The 18940-nt window shown below is 36.9% G+C and overlaps 1 protein-coding gene across 3 annotated transcripts in view; it reads right to left on the minus strand.

Moving 5' to 3' along the window:
• Positions 1 to 1606: 1606 nt before the first annotated feature.
• The window catches only part of CCAR1 (cell division cycle and apoptosis regulator 1), a 55812-nt gene continuing 38478 nt past the window's right edge, over positions 1607 to 18940 (minus strand). For all 3 annotated transcript variants that reach the window (XM_079899203.1, XM_079899201.1, XM_079899202.1), the window contains exons 18-25: positions 16143 to 16382; positions 15642 to 15753; positions 8394 to 8476; positions 7838 to 7984; positions 6864 to 6984; positions 6450 to 6635; positions 5711 to 5916; positions 1607 to 4376 (exon numbers count right to left, since the gene is read on the minus strand). In XM_079899203.1, the coding sequence (XP_079755329.1) occupies positions 4317 to 4376; positions 5711 to 5916; positions 6450 to 6635; positions 6864 to 6984; positions 7838 to 7984; positions 8394 to 8476; positions 15642 to 15753; positions 16143 to 16382 (1155 nt within the window). In that variant the 3' untranslated portion in view covers positions 1607 to 4316. The remainder of the gene's footprint in view (positions 4377 to 5710; positions 5917 to 6449; positions 6636 to 6863; positions 6985 to 7837; positions 7985 to 8393; positions 8477 to 15641; positions 15754 to 16142; positions 16383 to 18940) is intronic.

Consider the following 18940-nt stretch of genomic DNA (forward strand, 5'->3'; position numbering starts at 1 on the left):
CTGTTTCTGGAAGAGAACCAGTCAATCTGGCTATTATGAATAATGCTACCGTGAACATTCATGTAACAAGTTTTTGTGTGGACATATCTTTTGATTTATCTTGGGTATATACCTAGGAGTGGAAGTGCTGTGTCATCGAGTTTTTTATTCCTGTTAATATATATATTTTAAAAATTTCCCCCAGTTTTATTAACATATAATTGACATACAGCACTGTATTAATTTAAGGTGTACAGCATAATGACTTGCATATATTGTGAAATGATTACCACAATAATTTTAGTCAACATTCTTCATCTCATATAGATAAAAAAAAGTTTTATTCCTTGTGATGAGAACTCTTAGGATTTACTTTTAACAACTTTCCTACTATTATAGCTAATATAGAGAATGCTGCGATGAACATGGGTGTGTGGACGTGTCCCAGAGTTTTTTAGTTATTGTTAAATGGGAAGAATACAGGAAAGTATGCCTATTACATCTTCCTGAAACTAATATCTCTTTCTTTCCTTCCTTCTTTCCTCCCTCCCTTCCTTCCTTTCCTTATTATTTGGCTGCATTGTGTCTTGTTGCTGCACGCAGGCTTTCTCTAGTTGTGGTGAGCGTGGGCTTCTCATTGCGGTGGCTTCTCTTGTTGCAGAGCATGGGTTCTAGGCACACGGGCTTCAGCAGTTGTGGCTCGCAGGCTCTAGAGCGCAGGCTCAGTAGTTGTGGTGCACGGGCTTAGTTGCTCTGCAGCACGTGGGATCTTCCCAAACCAGGGCTCGAACCCGTGTCCCCTGCATTGGCAGGTGGATTCTCAACCACTGTGCCACCAGGCAAGTCCTCACTCATAGTTTAATAAGCAAACTCATCCATGTTTAACGTATTCCAAATGCCTTTCTTTAGCAGAAAATTAGAAATTTCCAAGCTTTTTTTTTTTTTTGCCCTCTAACAAATACTGCTTTTCTGACCAGAAAGAAGTAACTGCCTTTGTATTAAGGCACAACACAACTGTCACTGTGGCACAAATCCCTGCTGTTTGTCCCCATGATCTCAGCTAAGACCCCGTGGCCCACAAAACAAAGGCACCTGAGATTTTTCCCTCAGCTGAAGCACAGGGGAGGTACCTGAGAACTGAGACTCTTGGAATTGTCATGGTCTTTGGTCCTGTGTCCAAGTTCATGTCTCCACTGGTGCTGAAGATGAATACTAAGATTTACCAATGTAAAAGCATCTTCAAGTGTCTTTCCTCCTGAGTCCATCTTTGACAAAAGTCCCCAAAGCTTGACCCCTTAGCAAAGGTACAACTCCATATCCTGGCCACTCTTAGGGTATAAAGAGAGAATGAGTTGCCCAGGGGTACACAACAGATGGACTGTTCTCCGCACGTCATGCACTTGTGCAAGGGGTGAGGTGCAGTTGTATGGTAACACGTGAAGTGTACTGTGAGCCTTTAGGATGCATAGAAAGGATAGACGAAAAGTGCATCAGCTAGTCTGTCCCACTTACCCCAGCCCACCCAGTTCAGGGTATTCACATGTTTCTTTTGAGAGTGAAAAGTTGTACACATATAAAGTCTAAGTGTCACTGTAATTCTCTTTAAAAAGGATTTTTTTGTGCTGTTACATTTTGAGGAGTAATTTTCTACAACTTAGGCAATAGTCAGAAAGAAATATTAAAATCTTAAAATTTCATTGTCTTAAAATGACTTAAATGAGTATTAGAAATACAAAAACAGGCATCCAGAACATTAAAAAAATGGGAAAACAAAATTAAATGTTATCATAGACCTACTTTGTTATCTGATTAAGTTTTTTTTGGTTTGGTCAATGTCAGCTGATAGAATATAAGAACAGACCGCATGTTTACTTCTGAATGAAAATCCAAAACAGTTTATAGAAAGACAAAAACAGGTTCTCTTTACCTCATTTTCACTAAAACCAATTATTCTATATGTAGTTTTTTCCCCCCTAGCTTACTCATTTTCCACTTGTAATTTACCTCTAAGTAATAATATAATGGAAAGATTTATATTTTTTCTCCATTCTCCCAATATTATTCTCATTTAACTATCTCTGGGAAAAATAAGTCTGACAGGTAGACTTTATAATGATTTTTCTCATTCAAAAATCATACTGTATTAAAGAACTATATTCTTCACTGTCTTTTAGTTAAAAGATTATCTCCAGGATTTTCCTCGGAGGAAAAAACTTTCTAACTACCCTATAATGATTTATCTTACCTAAAAGATAGAGAAACATTTATACAGTAACTGTATAATTATGGGTCAATCAGTAATTCAACCTCAGAGAAGTTCAACAAACCATTACAATCAGAAAGAGCAACTTAAGGTAAAAAGAAAAAAAACTGGTTTGAAAGAATTTTAAGTATTTTAATCTATTTCTTAGTAAGAGCTACGTGGATTCCATTCAGCTTAAGATACATGTAACAGGGCACTTACATTCTCATATTAACCTGTTTGGAACACCAAATCATTATTCTAGCAAAATAAAATATAAAAACCCTAATATACTATATAATTCTCCGACAGTGAAACGTTCCAGGGAGGGTTATTTACATACAGAAAACCTGATATTTGCTACAGATGCAATTCAGCTTCCACTAGTGTTATCTCAAAGACATGTCATTTTTAACCCTGTACTCCTTTAGACCAGAGTTTTTCCAGCAGGGCACTACTGACATATGGGGCTGGGCAACGCTTTGTTGCGGGGGGCCATCCCATGCAAAGCAGTTGATTCAGCCAAATCCTTGGCCTCGACCACCTAATGCCAGTGGCATTCACCTTGGCGGGAAGGGTACAGATGTCTCCAGGCACTGCTAAACGTCTCCTGGGGGCTAATGCACCCCCTGTTGAGAACCAGTGCTTTAGAGTATGTCACATTTCCTACCTTTTCACTCAATAGTTAACAAACTATTATGTATCTAAAATTCTGAAGGAAATACACAGACTAATAAAACAAACTATTTTTAATTAAGGAAGGCTTAACTTAAGGCATCATACTGACATCTACTGGCTTGGTACTAGACCGTACATTTGACATATACTGCATTAAAAAAAAAAACCCTCAAAATTAAAAGTAATATAGGTGCTATTCTGGGAAACTAGAACAGTTAATTGAAAGCAGTTAACATTAACATCAAAACTATGTGTTTTATGTAAAGCCTAACATATATAATAACAATGGCAATTAACAATTATTTTCTTAGTTTTTGATGTACTGTCGTTTGAATGAGTTAAATTTTTAATAAATGTTTTTAGAGACTGAAAATTGGAGAGGATTTTAGGACAAGTAACAAAAAAAAGTGTGGTCCAAAAAACTTGCAAAATTTAAGCAGAATCCTATTTTATGATTCATACTGAAATTTTTTTTTTAATTTATTTTTGGCTGCATTGCATCTTCGTTGCTGCCCGCGGGCTTTCTCTAGTTGCGTTGAACGGGGAGCTATTCTTCGTTGTGGTGCGCGGGCTTCTCATTGTGGTGGCTTCTCTTGTTGCCCAGCATGGGCTCTAGGCATGCGGGCTTCAGTAATTCTGGCTCGCAGGCTCTAGAGTGCAGGCTCAGTAGTTGTGGCGCATGGGCTTAGTTGCTCTGCGGCCTGTGGGATCTTCCTGGACCAGGGCTCAAACCTGTCTCTCCTGCATTGGCAGGTGGATTCTTAACCACTGCACCACCAGGGAAGCCCCGTACTGAAATTTTAAAAGGCTAAATTTTTTTTTAAAAAACTAGTAATGAGGGCTTCCCTGGGGGCGCAGCGGTTGAGAGTCCGCCTGCCGATGCAGGGGACATGGGTTCGTGCCCCGGTCCGGGAAGATCCCACATGCCCGTGAGCCATGGCCACTGAGCCTGCACGTCCGGAGCCTGTGCTCCACAACGGGAGAGGCCACAACAGTGAGGGGCCCGCGTACAGCAAAAAAAAAAAACAAAAAAAAACAAAAAAAAACCCTAGTAATGATAATTCTATAAATAAAATAACAACTGTCTAGGTTTTTAATAAAAGAGATTTGTAATTGAACACTACCGTCAATTAAACTGATGAACTTTATTGGGGTTAAAACTATAACAAAGTTCATCCTAAAACATTTTGCAATGCAAAATTATTTCACTCAAGGAGTGTTTAATAATTTGGATGCCAGGAATTACAAGCAATTTTCAAAAGCAAAGACTCTCACATTCATAAAACTTTATACATCATTTGAACTAACAGATATTTATACTACTAAATTCAAACATGCATCACTTTCAAACATTCTTGTATCATGATTTTATATATTACATTACTTATCAGCATTCTTCATCACTACATGTATTGTATCATACACTTGCACCATTCTCCTTGGATTTCTGATCTTTATCTTCATTCTTCACATTATCCTATAAAATACACAAAGGAAAAGTATATTTTATTAAATTCTCTTAAATGTAACTTTAAAAATAATAATCATTACTAAACAGAGATACTGCAGATAGCCCATTTCACCATCTATGGAAAATTGAACCGGGTGGGGGGAAGGGGAGAGTAGGAAAGAAATCTCTCAATTCTGTGCAGAATGACTTCTAGTATTTGAGAAAGCCATCTCAATCCTAAGAAATTAGAGGTTCTTAGGACTATATTACTAACAGCAGTATATTCCTTGCACTGTAGTTTTTCTTTTTTTTCTTCCTGTTCTTTGAGTGAGACCCAGGAGGTGGAAGGTCTCTCAATTACTGAAGTTAGTTTACAAGGGCACTGAGTTACTAGATATTTTTGAGACAAAGAATACTAATAAATTAATTTTGATAGTGTCAAAAAGTTTCTCAACTCTGCCCAATAAATGGGTTTAAAAAAGAAGTGAATGGGGCTTCCCTGGTGGCGCAGTGGTTGAGAGTCCGCCTGCCAATACAGGGGACACGGGTTTGTGCCCCGGTCCAGGAAGATCCCACATGCCGCCGAGCGGCTGGGCCCATGAGCCATGGCCACTGAGCCTGCGCGTCCGGAGCCTGTGCTCCGCAACAGGAGAGGCCACAACAGTGAGAGGCCCGTGTACCACAAAAAAAAAAAAAAAAAAAAAGTGAATGGCTTTTCTTCCTCAAGTTCAAACTCAACCTCTGATTCTAAAAGAAATGCAAGTGAAACTTGCTTTTTAAGAAGTCTGCACACCAGGATTTCCCTGGTTGCGTAGTGGTTAGGAATCTGCCTGCTAATGCAGAGGACACAGGTTTGATACCCGGTCTGGGAAGATCCCACATGCCGCAGAGCAACTTAGCCCGTGCACAACTACTGAAGTCCATGTGCTGTAGGGCCTGCGTGCTGCAACTACTGAGCCTGCGTGCTGCGACTACTGAACCCCACGTGCTGCAACTACTGAACCCTGCATGCATAGGGCCCATGCTCTGCAATAAGAGAAGCCACCACACCACAATGAAGAGTAGCCCCCACTCGCCACAACTAGCGAAAGCCCACACGCAGGAATGAAGACCCAATGCGGCCAAAAATAGATTAAAAAAAAAAAAGTCTGGACAAATAAATCATGTTGACATCTGAAGTAAGTTCTAGGAAAATACCATCTTTGGGGAATTGCTTTTGACTAATCTAATGAAGGACAGAATGCTACCACTATTTTCTGTTAGAAAAGCCACTAAGAGCTTAATAATATTAAATTTGCCAGAAATAGACTTTTTAGAAAAGGAATAAACTATGAAAATGTTGAAGGTACAAAACAGCTAACCTTCTTAAGAACAGTGTGGATCTCATCCATTACTGTGGATAAGTTTCTGATTGTCTTATTCAGCTGGTTTTCAAATTGCAAATTCATGTTTTCTGAAATCTTTAAGTTTTCTTGTAACTGACTAAGGTCCTTTTTAACTTCTCTGAGTTCACCAGAGAGGTTTTTGTTGGAATTCTCCAAATTTAATATGGTTTTTTCATCTTCATCTGTCAAAAAACAAAACAAAACAAAACCAAATTCACCATCTTACCCTTTAAAATTTCCAATTTAACTCTGAGGTTAAAAATACTTAAGCTAGGAGAATAAAAAGTGTATATAATTCTTTAAACTGGCCACAAGTGTCAATTTTAATAGTTATAAAACACACTGTAATAACTCATTTCATTTAAATTAAGTTTTACCTAGTATTACTTCTAAATCCAAGTTCCATTTTAAGATAATTGTACAGACTAGAGAAAGTAGCAGAAACTAATGAAGACTAAGTGGAACCGGGGAGGATTAAAAGGATGCAACAGAACAACAATCGAACTTGAGAATGCACATGAAGATCTAAGATTAATTCTTATAAAGCTAAGCAATTTTATAACCTTTAACAGAAATGGTGAAAAGTAAACTTACATATGTGTCTAGACTAAAACAAGGTATGGATATGCACAAGTATAGGTATGTATATACGTGTGTACACACATATATCCCAATAGAGTGTTAAAAGTACCTCATATCCAATGCTTTTCCTTACCTGTCTTTTCTTCTAGTAACTGCAGCTTCTGTTCCACTTCAGCTCGTACTTTTTCACTCTTTTCCAATTTTTGCAAGAGGCTTCCTACATCGACCATTGCACCATTATACACAATAAGGCCAACGTTTTCTTCCACATCCTTTGATTCCTGTTTTACTATCGGTGTTGGAAGTAACAATCTGTTTCCTATAATATAAAAGATACCATATTCTTTTGGCCACGCCACACAGCATGTGGGATCTTAGTTCCCTGACCAGGGATCGAACCCGTGCCTCCTGCAGGGGAAGCATGGAGTCTTAACCACCGGACCGCCAGGGAAGTCCCTAAAATATACCATATTTTATTACGTTATTTTCTTCTTTAATTAATAATATGGTTACAAAATGGCATGATCTTAAAATAATATACTCAAACCTAGCATATCTTCCTGCAATGCTTCAGATTCTTCATGATTTTCTTCATCTTTTGAGGTGTCCGTTAATTTTCGGTAAAAGCAAGATTCACGGAGTACTACTTTATTAAGAAGCTTCTTTACCTGTTATTTAAAAAGATGAAAATAAGTTTTTGATTCTCCTTGAACATCAGTGTTCTAATTTTCACATATGATAAACATCAATGGCATCTCAGGTATCCACTACCACTCAATTAGAGCACTTACGCTTTTAACTGTCTCCTCTATAAACCTAAAATCAAATTATCACTTGAAAAAAATTGTTAAAAAAAAGTCTAACTGATAAAAACGTCAATACATAAAGTATACGAACAAACACGTTTATTAAAGCATAGCTTGTAATTATAAAAAATGAAAGCCATTTAGCAACTGGGACTAGTTAAGGCAATAAAGGCACATCTATACCATGGAATACTAGGCAGTAAGAAAAAGAACAAAATGGGTTTCCATTTTCATGGTAGAATGCCCATGATATATTATTAAATGAAAAAAAGTTGTCCATCAGTATGTTTAGAATGATTTCATGTGTTGTTTATAAAACTGGAACTATCATATATATACACATATGAGTTGCTTACAAAAGGATCTAGAAGTTTATATATTAGACCAAAGGAGTGGAACTAGAGGAAGAGACTTTTAACTTCTTTTACTTTATTTATTTCAGTATTGCTTAACTGTATTACTATAAGCCTGTATTGCTTTTTTTTTTAATTAATTTATTTATTTTGCATCACCGGGTCTTAGTTGTGGCATGTGGGATCTAGTTCCCTGACCAGGGATCGAACCCGGGCCCCCTGCATTGGGAGCACAGAGTCTTAGCCACTGGACCACCAGGGAAGTCCCTGTATTGCTTTTATATTTCAAAAAGTCAAAGGTACTAAAAAGACAAAGTTACTTAAACATGCTTTTAATTTTAAATATTCACGAGATAGATTACCTGAGCCCGAGAAAGATGCAGTCCAAGAGTATAAAGTATTTCTTCCAAATCCTTTTCAAGAAGGTAACCACAATGGCTTTGATCAAAATAAACAAATGCCATTAACAGATCTCTGTTAATTGTGATCATCTGAGTCTTTTCTTTTTCCTAAAGAAAATGCAGAAGATACAGTACATAATTTTTACCCCTGATAAGTGAGAAAATTAGACTGTGTCCATATAATACCAAAAATCTGCAAACATCTTTACCTCATCTTAGCTAAAATGAATTGATCTGATTTATGTACAGAGAAGAAAGAAGTAAGACATACTGATTATCTGACAAAACCACAAATACCAAAATACAACCGACTGAATTCTGATGAGTGGTAATATATAGATATACAAGGATCAATAAAGTTCATCACTTAGTTATGTATAATAATAAGTCTGGATTATGCAAGAAATGGAAATTATATTATAAAAAATACAGTATTATACAGAAATGTCACATCACTATGTTGTACACATTAAACATAATAATGTATGTCAAACATACTTCAGTATTTAATACATACCTTATCTTTAGAGGGCCTCTCCTTGCAGTATCTGTTAATATCTCTTTTGTCATCTCGTTTGTTTATTTCTTCCTCATCCCGATCTATAAAATAAATACAACAGCAGCAAAAGACTCATTAATAGATAAAATTTCAACTACTGTACAGATTGAAAATACTTTTCTATTACTGATCAGTTTTCAAAAGATAAAATAACAAAGAAATATTATACGACTAAAAACAGTTTGGATTTTATAAGAAAATTATAAAGAATAAGAACAGGAAGAAATTTATAAAGAAACTACAGGGAAGAAAAAAATGGACTTTACTGATTCAAATACAAGGACTCAATTCAATAAATATTTGGGGGAATTAGTTCCCAAACATGAATGAATTTTATACAAAAAACTGAAACATAAACAAAACAGGGCAGAGAATATTTACTACAAGATAAAAGGAAAAACAGCCAATATAGTAAAACTAACTGCAGATGGATTATTGCAAAATAAAACTACATATGAGAATTGAAATGTTCTTAATAAAGAAGACCTAACAGTATTAATACCCAGATTTGCTGACACTAATGTATGTGTCCTTTGATAAAAGATAGGAAATTTGGGCTTCCCTGGTGGCACAGTGGTTCAGAATCTGCCTGCCAATGCAGGGGACACGAGTTCGAGCCCTGGTCCAGGAAGATCCCACATGCCACGGAGCAACTAAGCCCATGTGCCACAACTACCGAGCCTGCACTCCGGAGCCCACATGCCACAACCGCTGAGCTCACGTGCCACAACTACTGAAGCCCACACGCCTAGAGCGCGTGCTCTGCAACGAGAAGCCACTGCAATGAGAAGCCTGCGCACCGCAAAGAGTAGCCCCTGCTCGCCGCAACTAGAGAAAGTCCGTGCACAGCAACGAAGACCCAGCGCAGCCAAAAATAAATAAATTTTAAAAAAAGATAGGAAATTCGATAAATTATTCTTAATAAATAAGCAGAAAACTGACAAAAAGTAAACTCCTTTCTGTTACCTATCCATAAGCTACCCAGTTCCTGAAGACCTCAGCCATCGCCCTCAGGTCAAGCACCATTAACAGCTTGTTATTCAACTAATAATGAAGAATAAATCTGTTATGGGTTCAACTGTTATCCCCTAAAGTTCCAAAGCTGAGGTCCTAAGCCCCTAGTAGTTCAGAATGTTGCCTTATTTGGAGAAAGGGTCTATCTATACAGAGATAATCAAGTTAAAATGAGGTTATTAGAGTGAGCTCTAATACAATGACTGCTGTCTTTACAGAAAGGGGAAATTTAGACAGACACATGCAGATAGAAGATGATGTGACAATACAGGGAAAAGATGGCCATCTACAAGAGCTGAGGAGAGCTGCTTGGAACAGACCCTTCCTCCCAGCCCTCAGAAGAAACCAACCCTGCTAACTCCTTCATCTCAGACTTGGCCTTCAGAACCGTGAAGACCGTAAATTTCTATTGTTTGAGCTAAACAGTTTGAGGTACCTTTCATGGTAGCCCTAGCGAACTAATACATCATCCTTTCATGAATTATATACAACTAAACAGCTTTTTTGTCGATATTTAATGATCTGTCAACAATTTTAAGAGAAATTTTGTTTCTAGAGGCTTCTGGATCTCTCAAATGGATCTCCATCAGAAAGCCCGAAGTAACAAAGGGTTTCTTGATAAAATAGGAGATACAGTAAACACTAGGAGTTAATTAGCCCTTGAAATATTACACAGCATAAATTTATAATATTTCACACTATATTCCCTTCTTCTTTTTTTTTTTTTGTGGTACGCGGGCCTCTCACTGTTGTGGCCTCTCCCATTGCGGAGCACAGGCTCCGGACGCGCAGGCTCAGCGGCCATGGCTCACGGGCCTAGCCGCTCCACGGCATGTGGGATCTTCCCGGACCGGGGCACGAACCTGTGTCCCCTGCATCAGCAGGCAGACTCTCAACCACTGCGCCACCAGGGAAGCCCTATATTCCCTTCTTGAACATCCACAACATACATAAGCAGCTAAGAAATTCTGTAGTAAAACATGCAGACCTTTGCTTAGCCCAAGTTTCCCAAATTTATTTGACCCCAGTATACTTTATTAACCTTAATACCTGTTAATATTTTGGAACACTCTGGGAAAGACTGCTTTAGGGAGAAGTTGTACGCGAATAGTAACAATACAGAGAAAACTTTATATTAAATAGAATATACATGATAAAACACACATGAACCTTGATAACATTATGCTAAGTGAAAAGAAGCCAGTCACAAAAGATTGCATACTGCATGATTCTATTTATATATATGAAATGTCCAGGATATCTATAGAGATGGAAAGCTGACTAGTGCTTGCCTAGGGCTGAGGAGATGGGGGGGAAATGGGACTGACTGCTAATGAGTACAGGATTTCTTTTTGTGGAAATGAAAATGTTCTAAAATTGACTGTGGTGATGGATGGATATATTAAAAACCAGTGAGTTGGGACTTCCCTGGTGGTTCAGTGGCTAAGACTCCACGCTCCTGATACAGGGGGCTTGGGTTCGATCCCTGGTTAGGGAACTAGATCCCACATGCCGCAACTAAGAGTTCTCAAGCTGCAACTAAAAAGATCCTGCATGCTGCAACTAAAAGATCCTGCATGCGGCAACGAAGACCCCATGTGCCACACCTAAGACCGGCGTACCACCCAAATACATATTAAAACAAAACAAAAACAAAAAAAACTGAGCTGTATACTTTTAAATGGGTGAACTGGTTGATATGTGAATTATATCTCAAGTTATTAAAAAAAGGAAATAGACAAATGTTCTAAAACTGGATTGTAGTGATGGTTTCACAATTCTATGAAGTTACTAGGAATTATTAAATTGTTAAATTATTAAACTAAATTATATACACTTAAAATGGGTGAGTTTGTGATATGTATTAGAACAGAAATAAACTGTTTTAAAGAAAGAGAGATAATATGTCCTTGGAACCTAATTATTTCATATATATATATGAACTACAGTACAGAGTGGTTCAGCTGCTTTATAGTTTTATTATCATGGGTAAATTGATTTAGTGCTAAGAGCCTCAGATTCCTCAGTTAAGAAATGGTTAAGAAACCTCTCCTTTCATTTATTCACATTTTACAGACATGACCCAGCTTATTTTGAGTATTTAACTTGAAAGGTGTCACTTTTGAAATCATCTCCCCTGAAACCTGTATTTTTAAAGTATTTTTTAAAAAATCCAGGGACTTCCCTGGTGGTCCAGTAGTTAAGATTCCACGCTCCCAGTGCAGGGGGCACGGGTTCCATCCCTGGTCGAGGAACTAAGATCCCACATGCCACACAGCACGGCTGAAAAAACAATTCAAGTAATCCTTGCTCATCTTGGAACATGCTGTCTATGTCTATAAAAACCATTTGGTAATCTTTTTCCGCATCACTATCCTCTAACTTCTTTTTCAATGACTGCACAGAATTTAATTGCATGTCTATGTCAAAATGCATTTAAATAATTCCCTATTGTTGAATATTAAGACTGATTTTAGTTTTTTGTTTTATAAATAATTATGAAATAAATATTCGTGTCGGTATTTGAAAGGATATGGTTAATTAACATTTCCAAACTTCTGTCCAGAGAAGGTGCAACAATTTAAACTCACCCCAAGAGTGAAAGTAATCTTCTCTTTACCCCTGTTAAACTGATGTTACCTTTTATTAGAAACTTAAGTTTCATCAATTTGACAGGTAAAAATTAGACCCTCACTGTTATTTGCTCCTCTGATTACTAAGAAGATTCAACACCATTTTAGACATTAACTGGCACTATATATACACACACACACAAATATATATATATATATATATATTTTTAACCACAAATTCTATTTTTCCATGAGGAAAAAAGTGGTCTTCTGGAAACTTGATTGGATAATGAAATGCAAAGTATGGGGAAAAATGATAACATAAGCAAGCATCAATTAGAAATACCAAGGAAACCAAAAAAAACCCAAAACTATAATCATACCACCCTACTTGGCTTTGCAGTTTATGGTATTAGTTCAACAAATATCTATTTAGAGCCTATTTGGATATTTAGGTTGTTCTAGGAACTTCCAATATATATTAGCAAAGAAAATAAAGAAAAATCTCTTTCTTATTAAGAGCTTATATTCAAGTGGAAAGAAGACAGACAATAAGTAAACTAAGTAAACAGTAGAGTAGACTAGGTTATAAGTGCTATAAGTAGAAGGGGATAAGGAGGCATCAGGAATGTGTACTTTGGTGGGGGTGGGGAGGAGACTGCAATTTTAAATAGGGTGCAGAGTAGACCTCCCTGAGAATGCGATAGCTGAACAGAGACTGAAGGTGTTGAGGGAGTCAGCAAGGTGGGTCTCTAGGAGAGTGTGCAGGCAGAAGGAACTGCCAATGCAAAGGTCTTTAACACAGGAACATATATAATGGGTTCAAGGAGGTCCCAGTGACTGAGGTGCAATGAACAAGTGCAAAGAGTTGTAAGAGACAAAATTAAAGACTTGATATGGTAGGGTCTTACAGGTCATTGTAAACACTGTGGCTTTTTTCATAGAGTGAAATGGAGAACAACTGTAAGAATTTGAACAAATAAATGACTTAAATTATACAAAGGTTATTCTGGCAACTGTACTGAAAAGAGACTTTAGAGGAAGGGGATAGGCAGGGAAACCAGTATAAGGGGCTATTAAAATAATCCAGGCAAGAAACAACATGGGTTGGATTAAGGTTAGATCAGTGACGCTGCTGAGAAATGGTCTGATTCTGGTTATATTTTGAAGATAGAGGCAATATGACCTCCTGATAGACTGGAAATGGAATATGACAAAAAGAGAGAGAGAGAGAGAGAGAGAGAGTGAGAGTCAAGGATGACTCCTAGATTTTAGCTTGAACAACTCTAAGGATGGGATTGCCATCAAAAGAGGTGGGGAAGGCAGAAGGTAGAGGATTTTTTTGTTTGTTTTCTTTATGGTGAAAAGGAAGCAGGAGTTCAGTTTTAGACATGTTTATCTTGAAATGTCAGATAACTTAAGTGGAGATGACAAACAGGCAGCTGATATAGAAGAATAAGAGAAGTCTGACTTGAGATATAGATTTGAGAACTGTCAGTACATGCAGATTGTACTTAAAGTTGGGAGAATGGAAGAGACCACCACCAAGGGAGTTATGTGGTAGAAAAGGAATAAAGAAGACAACTAAGGGATGAGAGCTAGGACATTCTGACATAAAATAATGAGAACACTGTTCAGTGATTTAACAAAAGCAGTGATAAAACAATACTGGGAGGATGGGGGAGAGAAAATGGGACTGTAAAAAAGGCTAATCTTGGTACTTCCCTGGTGGTGCTGCAGTTAAGAATCCTCCTGCCAACGCGGGGAGATGGGTTTGAGCCCTGGTCCGGGAAGATCCCACATGCCTCAGAGCAGCTAAGCCAGTGTGTCACAACTACTGAGCCTGCGCTCTAGAGCCCTCGAGCCACAACTACTGAGCCCACGTGCTGCAACTACTGAAGCCCACGTGCCTAGAGCCCGCGCTCCACAAAGTGGGAAGCCACCACAATGAGAAGCCCGTGCACCACAATGAAGAGTAGCCCCTCTCACCACAACTAGAGAAAGCCCACGCGCAGCAACGAAGAACCAACACAGCCAAAAAAACCGAAAAAAGGGCTAATCTTCATTGAGCAGAGCAGGTAATGAAGATAAAATAAATACGGATATATGCATATTATATCACTGCTACTGAATTATTAGAACAATTAAGACTACACATTAGATGGCATCAATAGATGGTGTATGACATTATTGTTAATTTTCTTAGGGGTGATTATGGAATTGTGATTAAGAGAATGTATTTTCTTAGGCAAGTTGAAGAATTCCTACTTTCAAATGGATCAGAAACATACACATGCAAACACACAGACAACACAAATAAGATAAAATATTAACTACTGAATCAACTGTGGGATATAAGGTATTCAATGCACTATTCTCTCAACTTCTTTTATGTCTGAATATTTTCATCAATTAGAAGAAAAATAAAATGCTGCCGTAGAAAGAAAAAATGTAGAGGCAAACCAAAAACACCTTAAGTAGTAATAATCCTCAAAGATATGTACTACCAAAACAAAAAAACTCTTATGATTTTGCCACCTCAAAAAAAAATTTGGGGGGGTTCCCTGGTGGTACAGTGGTTGAGAGTCCGCCTGCCGATGCAGGGGACACAGGTTCGTGCCCCAGTCTGGGAAGATCCTGCATGCCACAGAGCAGCTGGGCCCGTGAGCCATGGCCGCTGAGTCTGCACGTCTGGAGCCTGTGCTCCGCAGCAGGAGAGGCCACAGCAGTGAGAGGCCCGTGTACCGCCAAAAAAAAAAAATTTTTTTGTTAAAAAGTCCCTGGGCTTCCCTAGTGGCACAGTGGTTGAGAATCTGCCTGCCAATGCAGGAAACACGGGTTCGAGCCCTGGTCTGGGAGGATCCCACATGCCACGGAGCAACTAGGCCCGTGAGCCACAACTACTGAGCCTGCGCATCTGGAACTTGTGCTCCACAACAAGAGAGGCTGCGACAGTGAGAGGCCCGCGCAACGCGATGAAGAGTGGCCCCGGCTCGCCGCAACTAGAGAAAGCACATGTACAGAAATGAAGACCCAACACAGCCATAAATAAATAAATAAATAATAATAAAAAAAGTCCCAAATCTACATGGAAACTGACAGGTACTCAGTGGTACTCCATAAGTACTTTAGGGCTGGCATCTATGACTAGTAAAGTATTTTGAATATCATTACTACTGGTAAGTTTGTTATTTAAAACATGGGTGATAGGTATACAGGTGCTTATTATTATTAGTCTTTAAACTCTATATGCTATATGTACTCTTTTGCTTGTATGACAGTCTTCATAATTAATTAGTTTTCTGAAGAAGATTATATTCTATGAAACAAGGAAGACTATTATACCTTTTCATGACACATTTTAACACCACGTTTGGGAAATTTTTTTTCCCTCAAGTTGAGTTACCATTAATTATATATGGAACATATGATAGTTAAAAATAACATTTCTTAAAACAATCCTCTCACCTAAAAATTAGTAAAACAATACTTAACATATTTTCACTAGAGAATATTTTACTGTTTCTAGTCTAAAAAATAATTATAGATTTCAGTGATACAAAGTCCCCAAACAAAAATTGTATTTTTCATCCTAAGGGAAAATAAATTGGAATCATACCATCTTCTTCATCCTCAGCTTCTTCTGCTTCCATTGGATCATATTCATCTTGATTATTATCTTCTTCAGTTTCATCATCATCTTTAGAATCATCTTTTCTTTTATCTTCTTTCTGTAATTTAAAATGTCTTAAAATTAAGCAAGATCTCACCAAACATCAAATGACTAAAAGAAAAACATTAAATTGACTAAATTTACTTGAAATAGTATCACATTGTAAATATCTTGTAACAATAATATACTTTAAGAATAAACTACCATTCACAATGTACATAAATCAAACCATCATGCTATATACCTTAAAGAATAAAGTACCAGAAAACTAGTTACAGATGCTTATATAGGCTTAATTCAAAGACTTAAATTTCTAATAATACACTAAAAGTTTTTAGTTTGGCCTTTACATTTTACTATTCTGATGGAATTCATTGTTATGTGTTACACTCCAGAAGACTAATTAGAAACTAAACCCGGTTGCTGGTCCTGGAAATATTTACAGACCTTCCTTTCATCTCTATCTTCTTTTTTATCTTTATCATCGCCTGATTTTCTCCTTTTGGGTTTTGGCTCCTCAGTTTCATCATCTCTTTCTTCTTTTTTATCTTTTCTCTCATCTTTTTTGCTTTTCTTTTCCTTTTCTTTTTTATCCTCTTTCTCAGGAAGAGACAATAATGATTTGTATATTCTGACTCCAAAATCTCTTTGAAGCATTTCATTGAAAAGCTCTGCAAATAATGAAACCTATAAAAAGACAAACAGTAACCCAGCCAACTTTAATAGAAATATTGAACAAATCCAGCAAATCAGTAATTTATCAAATGATAATCTGTCACATCTGACAATTAATGTGCAGTAACAATAAAATTATAATAATTGATGTCAATGATGCTGAGTAGCCTCAAAATCCTCAAAAACTCTCCTGAAGATATAAATACTATGTTTGGTATACTTTGGGCCAAATATTACAAAAAATAATAACTGCATTACTTTATCATATACATTTATCATGAGGTGTACTCAACAAGTTTTTATGAAATGCCTACTATGTACCAGGGACTGTTCTTGGCACTGGGGATACAGCAGTGAAGAAAGCAGATAAAAATCCCAACTCTCATAAGCTAACAATCCAGTGGGACAAAGTGTGGAATAATCAAATCAACATTGAATTATAAGAAAAACAAGCAGGATAAGAGCACAGAGAGTAACAAGGGAGTGTAGCCAGAGATGGCCTTTTTGATCAAGTGACGTTTGAAAAGTGATGTGAGGGCAACAAGGGGAATGAGCCATTAAATAGATACTCAGAAGAGCATTCCACGCAGGGGAAACCAAATCAAACTCTTGAGTAGGGAGTAAGCATTATTACTATGCAAGGATCCAGGGATAATTAGCTTTAATATATTCATGAACCTAAAATTATATACTAAATATCCTACGTAAATATATCTTTTTTTCTTTCTTTCTTTTGGCCATGCCTCATGGTTTGTAGGATATCTTAACTCCCCGACCAGGGATTGAACCTGGACCCAGGCAGTGAAAGCACTGAGTCCTAACCACTGGACTGCCAGGGAATTCCCTATGTAAATATATCTAAGGAAATTGCATTCAACAGATTAAAAGGGTCTAGAACTTGAAATAGTTACAACAGTTCTAAAATATGTAATTTTGGGCAATGTGTTCAGTATAATTGGTAAAACACTTCAATCAGACTATTTTCCTGATCAGAAAGAAATATACAATGTATTAAAACTATAATTGATCTTACAATCTATTTTTCTTTCATTCATGCCATCTTTATACATTTTAAATAAAAAGAAATCTATTATCAGTAAAATGACCATTAAGATGTTGAGAATTCTTTTCTCTTAATCATTAATGTAAAAATTAAATAAAATCTCCATTTGTGTAAGTAAATAGCAAGAGTCACATATTTTTCTTAGACTTTTCTATCTCTATTACTCAAATAAAAAGCAATTAAGGGACTTCCTTGGTGGTGCAGTGGTTAAGAATCCACCTGCCAATGCAGGGGACAAGGGTTCGATCCCAGGTCCGGGAAGATCCCACATGCCGCGGAGCAACCAAGCCTGTGCACCACAACTACTGAGCCTGCGCTCTAGAGCCTGCAAGCCACAACTACTGAGCTCACGTGCCACAACTACTGAAGCCCGTGCGCCTAGAGCCTGTGCTCCGCAACAAGAGAAGCCCCTGCTCGCCACAACTAGAGAAAGCCCACGTGCACCAATGAAAACCCAATGCAGCCAAAAATAAATAAATAATCAAAAAACAAACAAACAAAAAAGCAATTAAAATGTGTTAGCTTGGAAGAAACCTAGAGAAGTAACTAGAAGATAAGTATTAATTCTACATCTCTTTTCATCTACAAGCAGTGAAAGACAAAGATACACCTAGCATTAAAATTAAATCAGTCAAAAATTTATTTATTATTGATATACGGTTTTTCTTAGTAATAATTTCTTTTAAATTCATATACCAAAATGACTTACATTCTAATGATAGATTAAAAGGAAACTAACCAAGGGGGTATGTTAGGTGGAGAGGAAGAAAAATAAAGGATCATTCTGCTAGCAGAGGGCTGTTCCTAAATCACCTTGTTTCCACCGAACAGCATTAATTTGGCATCCTCTTACAGCATCCATTAGGTATACAGTATATACTTTTTAAGCAGTAATACCAAAGACTATTTTTTTCATTTATTTACTTCTTGAATGATTACTACATGATAGGCACTGTTAAGAGTTAAATTTATGGCAATTGGTAATAAAAATAAAATCACATTGTATATAATGTTTAAGGTCACTGGCTTACCGGAATTATCAATGTTTCAAAAAATATAGATATGTTAATATTGTAACATAGTTTATTCCAAGACCAATAAACATGCATTTCATGTTTATTAATTGCCTCAGTAGTCCTCTATATTTGTTTGCAAATGTCTCTAGTCTAAGCACTTCATTTTTATCTTACCAATGCCTCCTGGGTCAAGTAGGTATGATTGATTTTTACGATATAATTTATCAAATAACACAATGTGAGACATGTTGATAAGATACAATAATTGAACACAATTATAATTTTGTACAGGCTATTTACAAAACTGATATTTGGGGATATTTTACATTGTTTTGTTTAAAGAATGAAGCAATCACTTACTTAGGGATGAAAGTGCATTTCAACTGTTTTGAAAAATGACATGAACTGTTTGTTGTAAAGCTATTCTAAAGTAATGGTACAAAGAAACAGATTTATGTTGAAAATATAAACATTAATTATTTTATCTTACA

Source organism: Stenella coeruleoalba (genome assembly GCF_951394435.1).
Source record: "Stenella coeruleoalba genome assembly, chromosome: 16".
Lineage (NCBI taxonomy): Eukaryota > Metazoa > Chordata > Mammalia > Artiodactyla > Delphinidae > Stenella > Stenella coeruleoalba.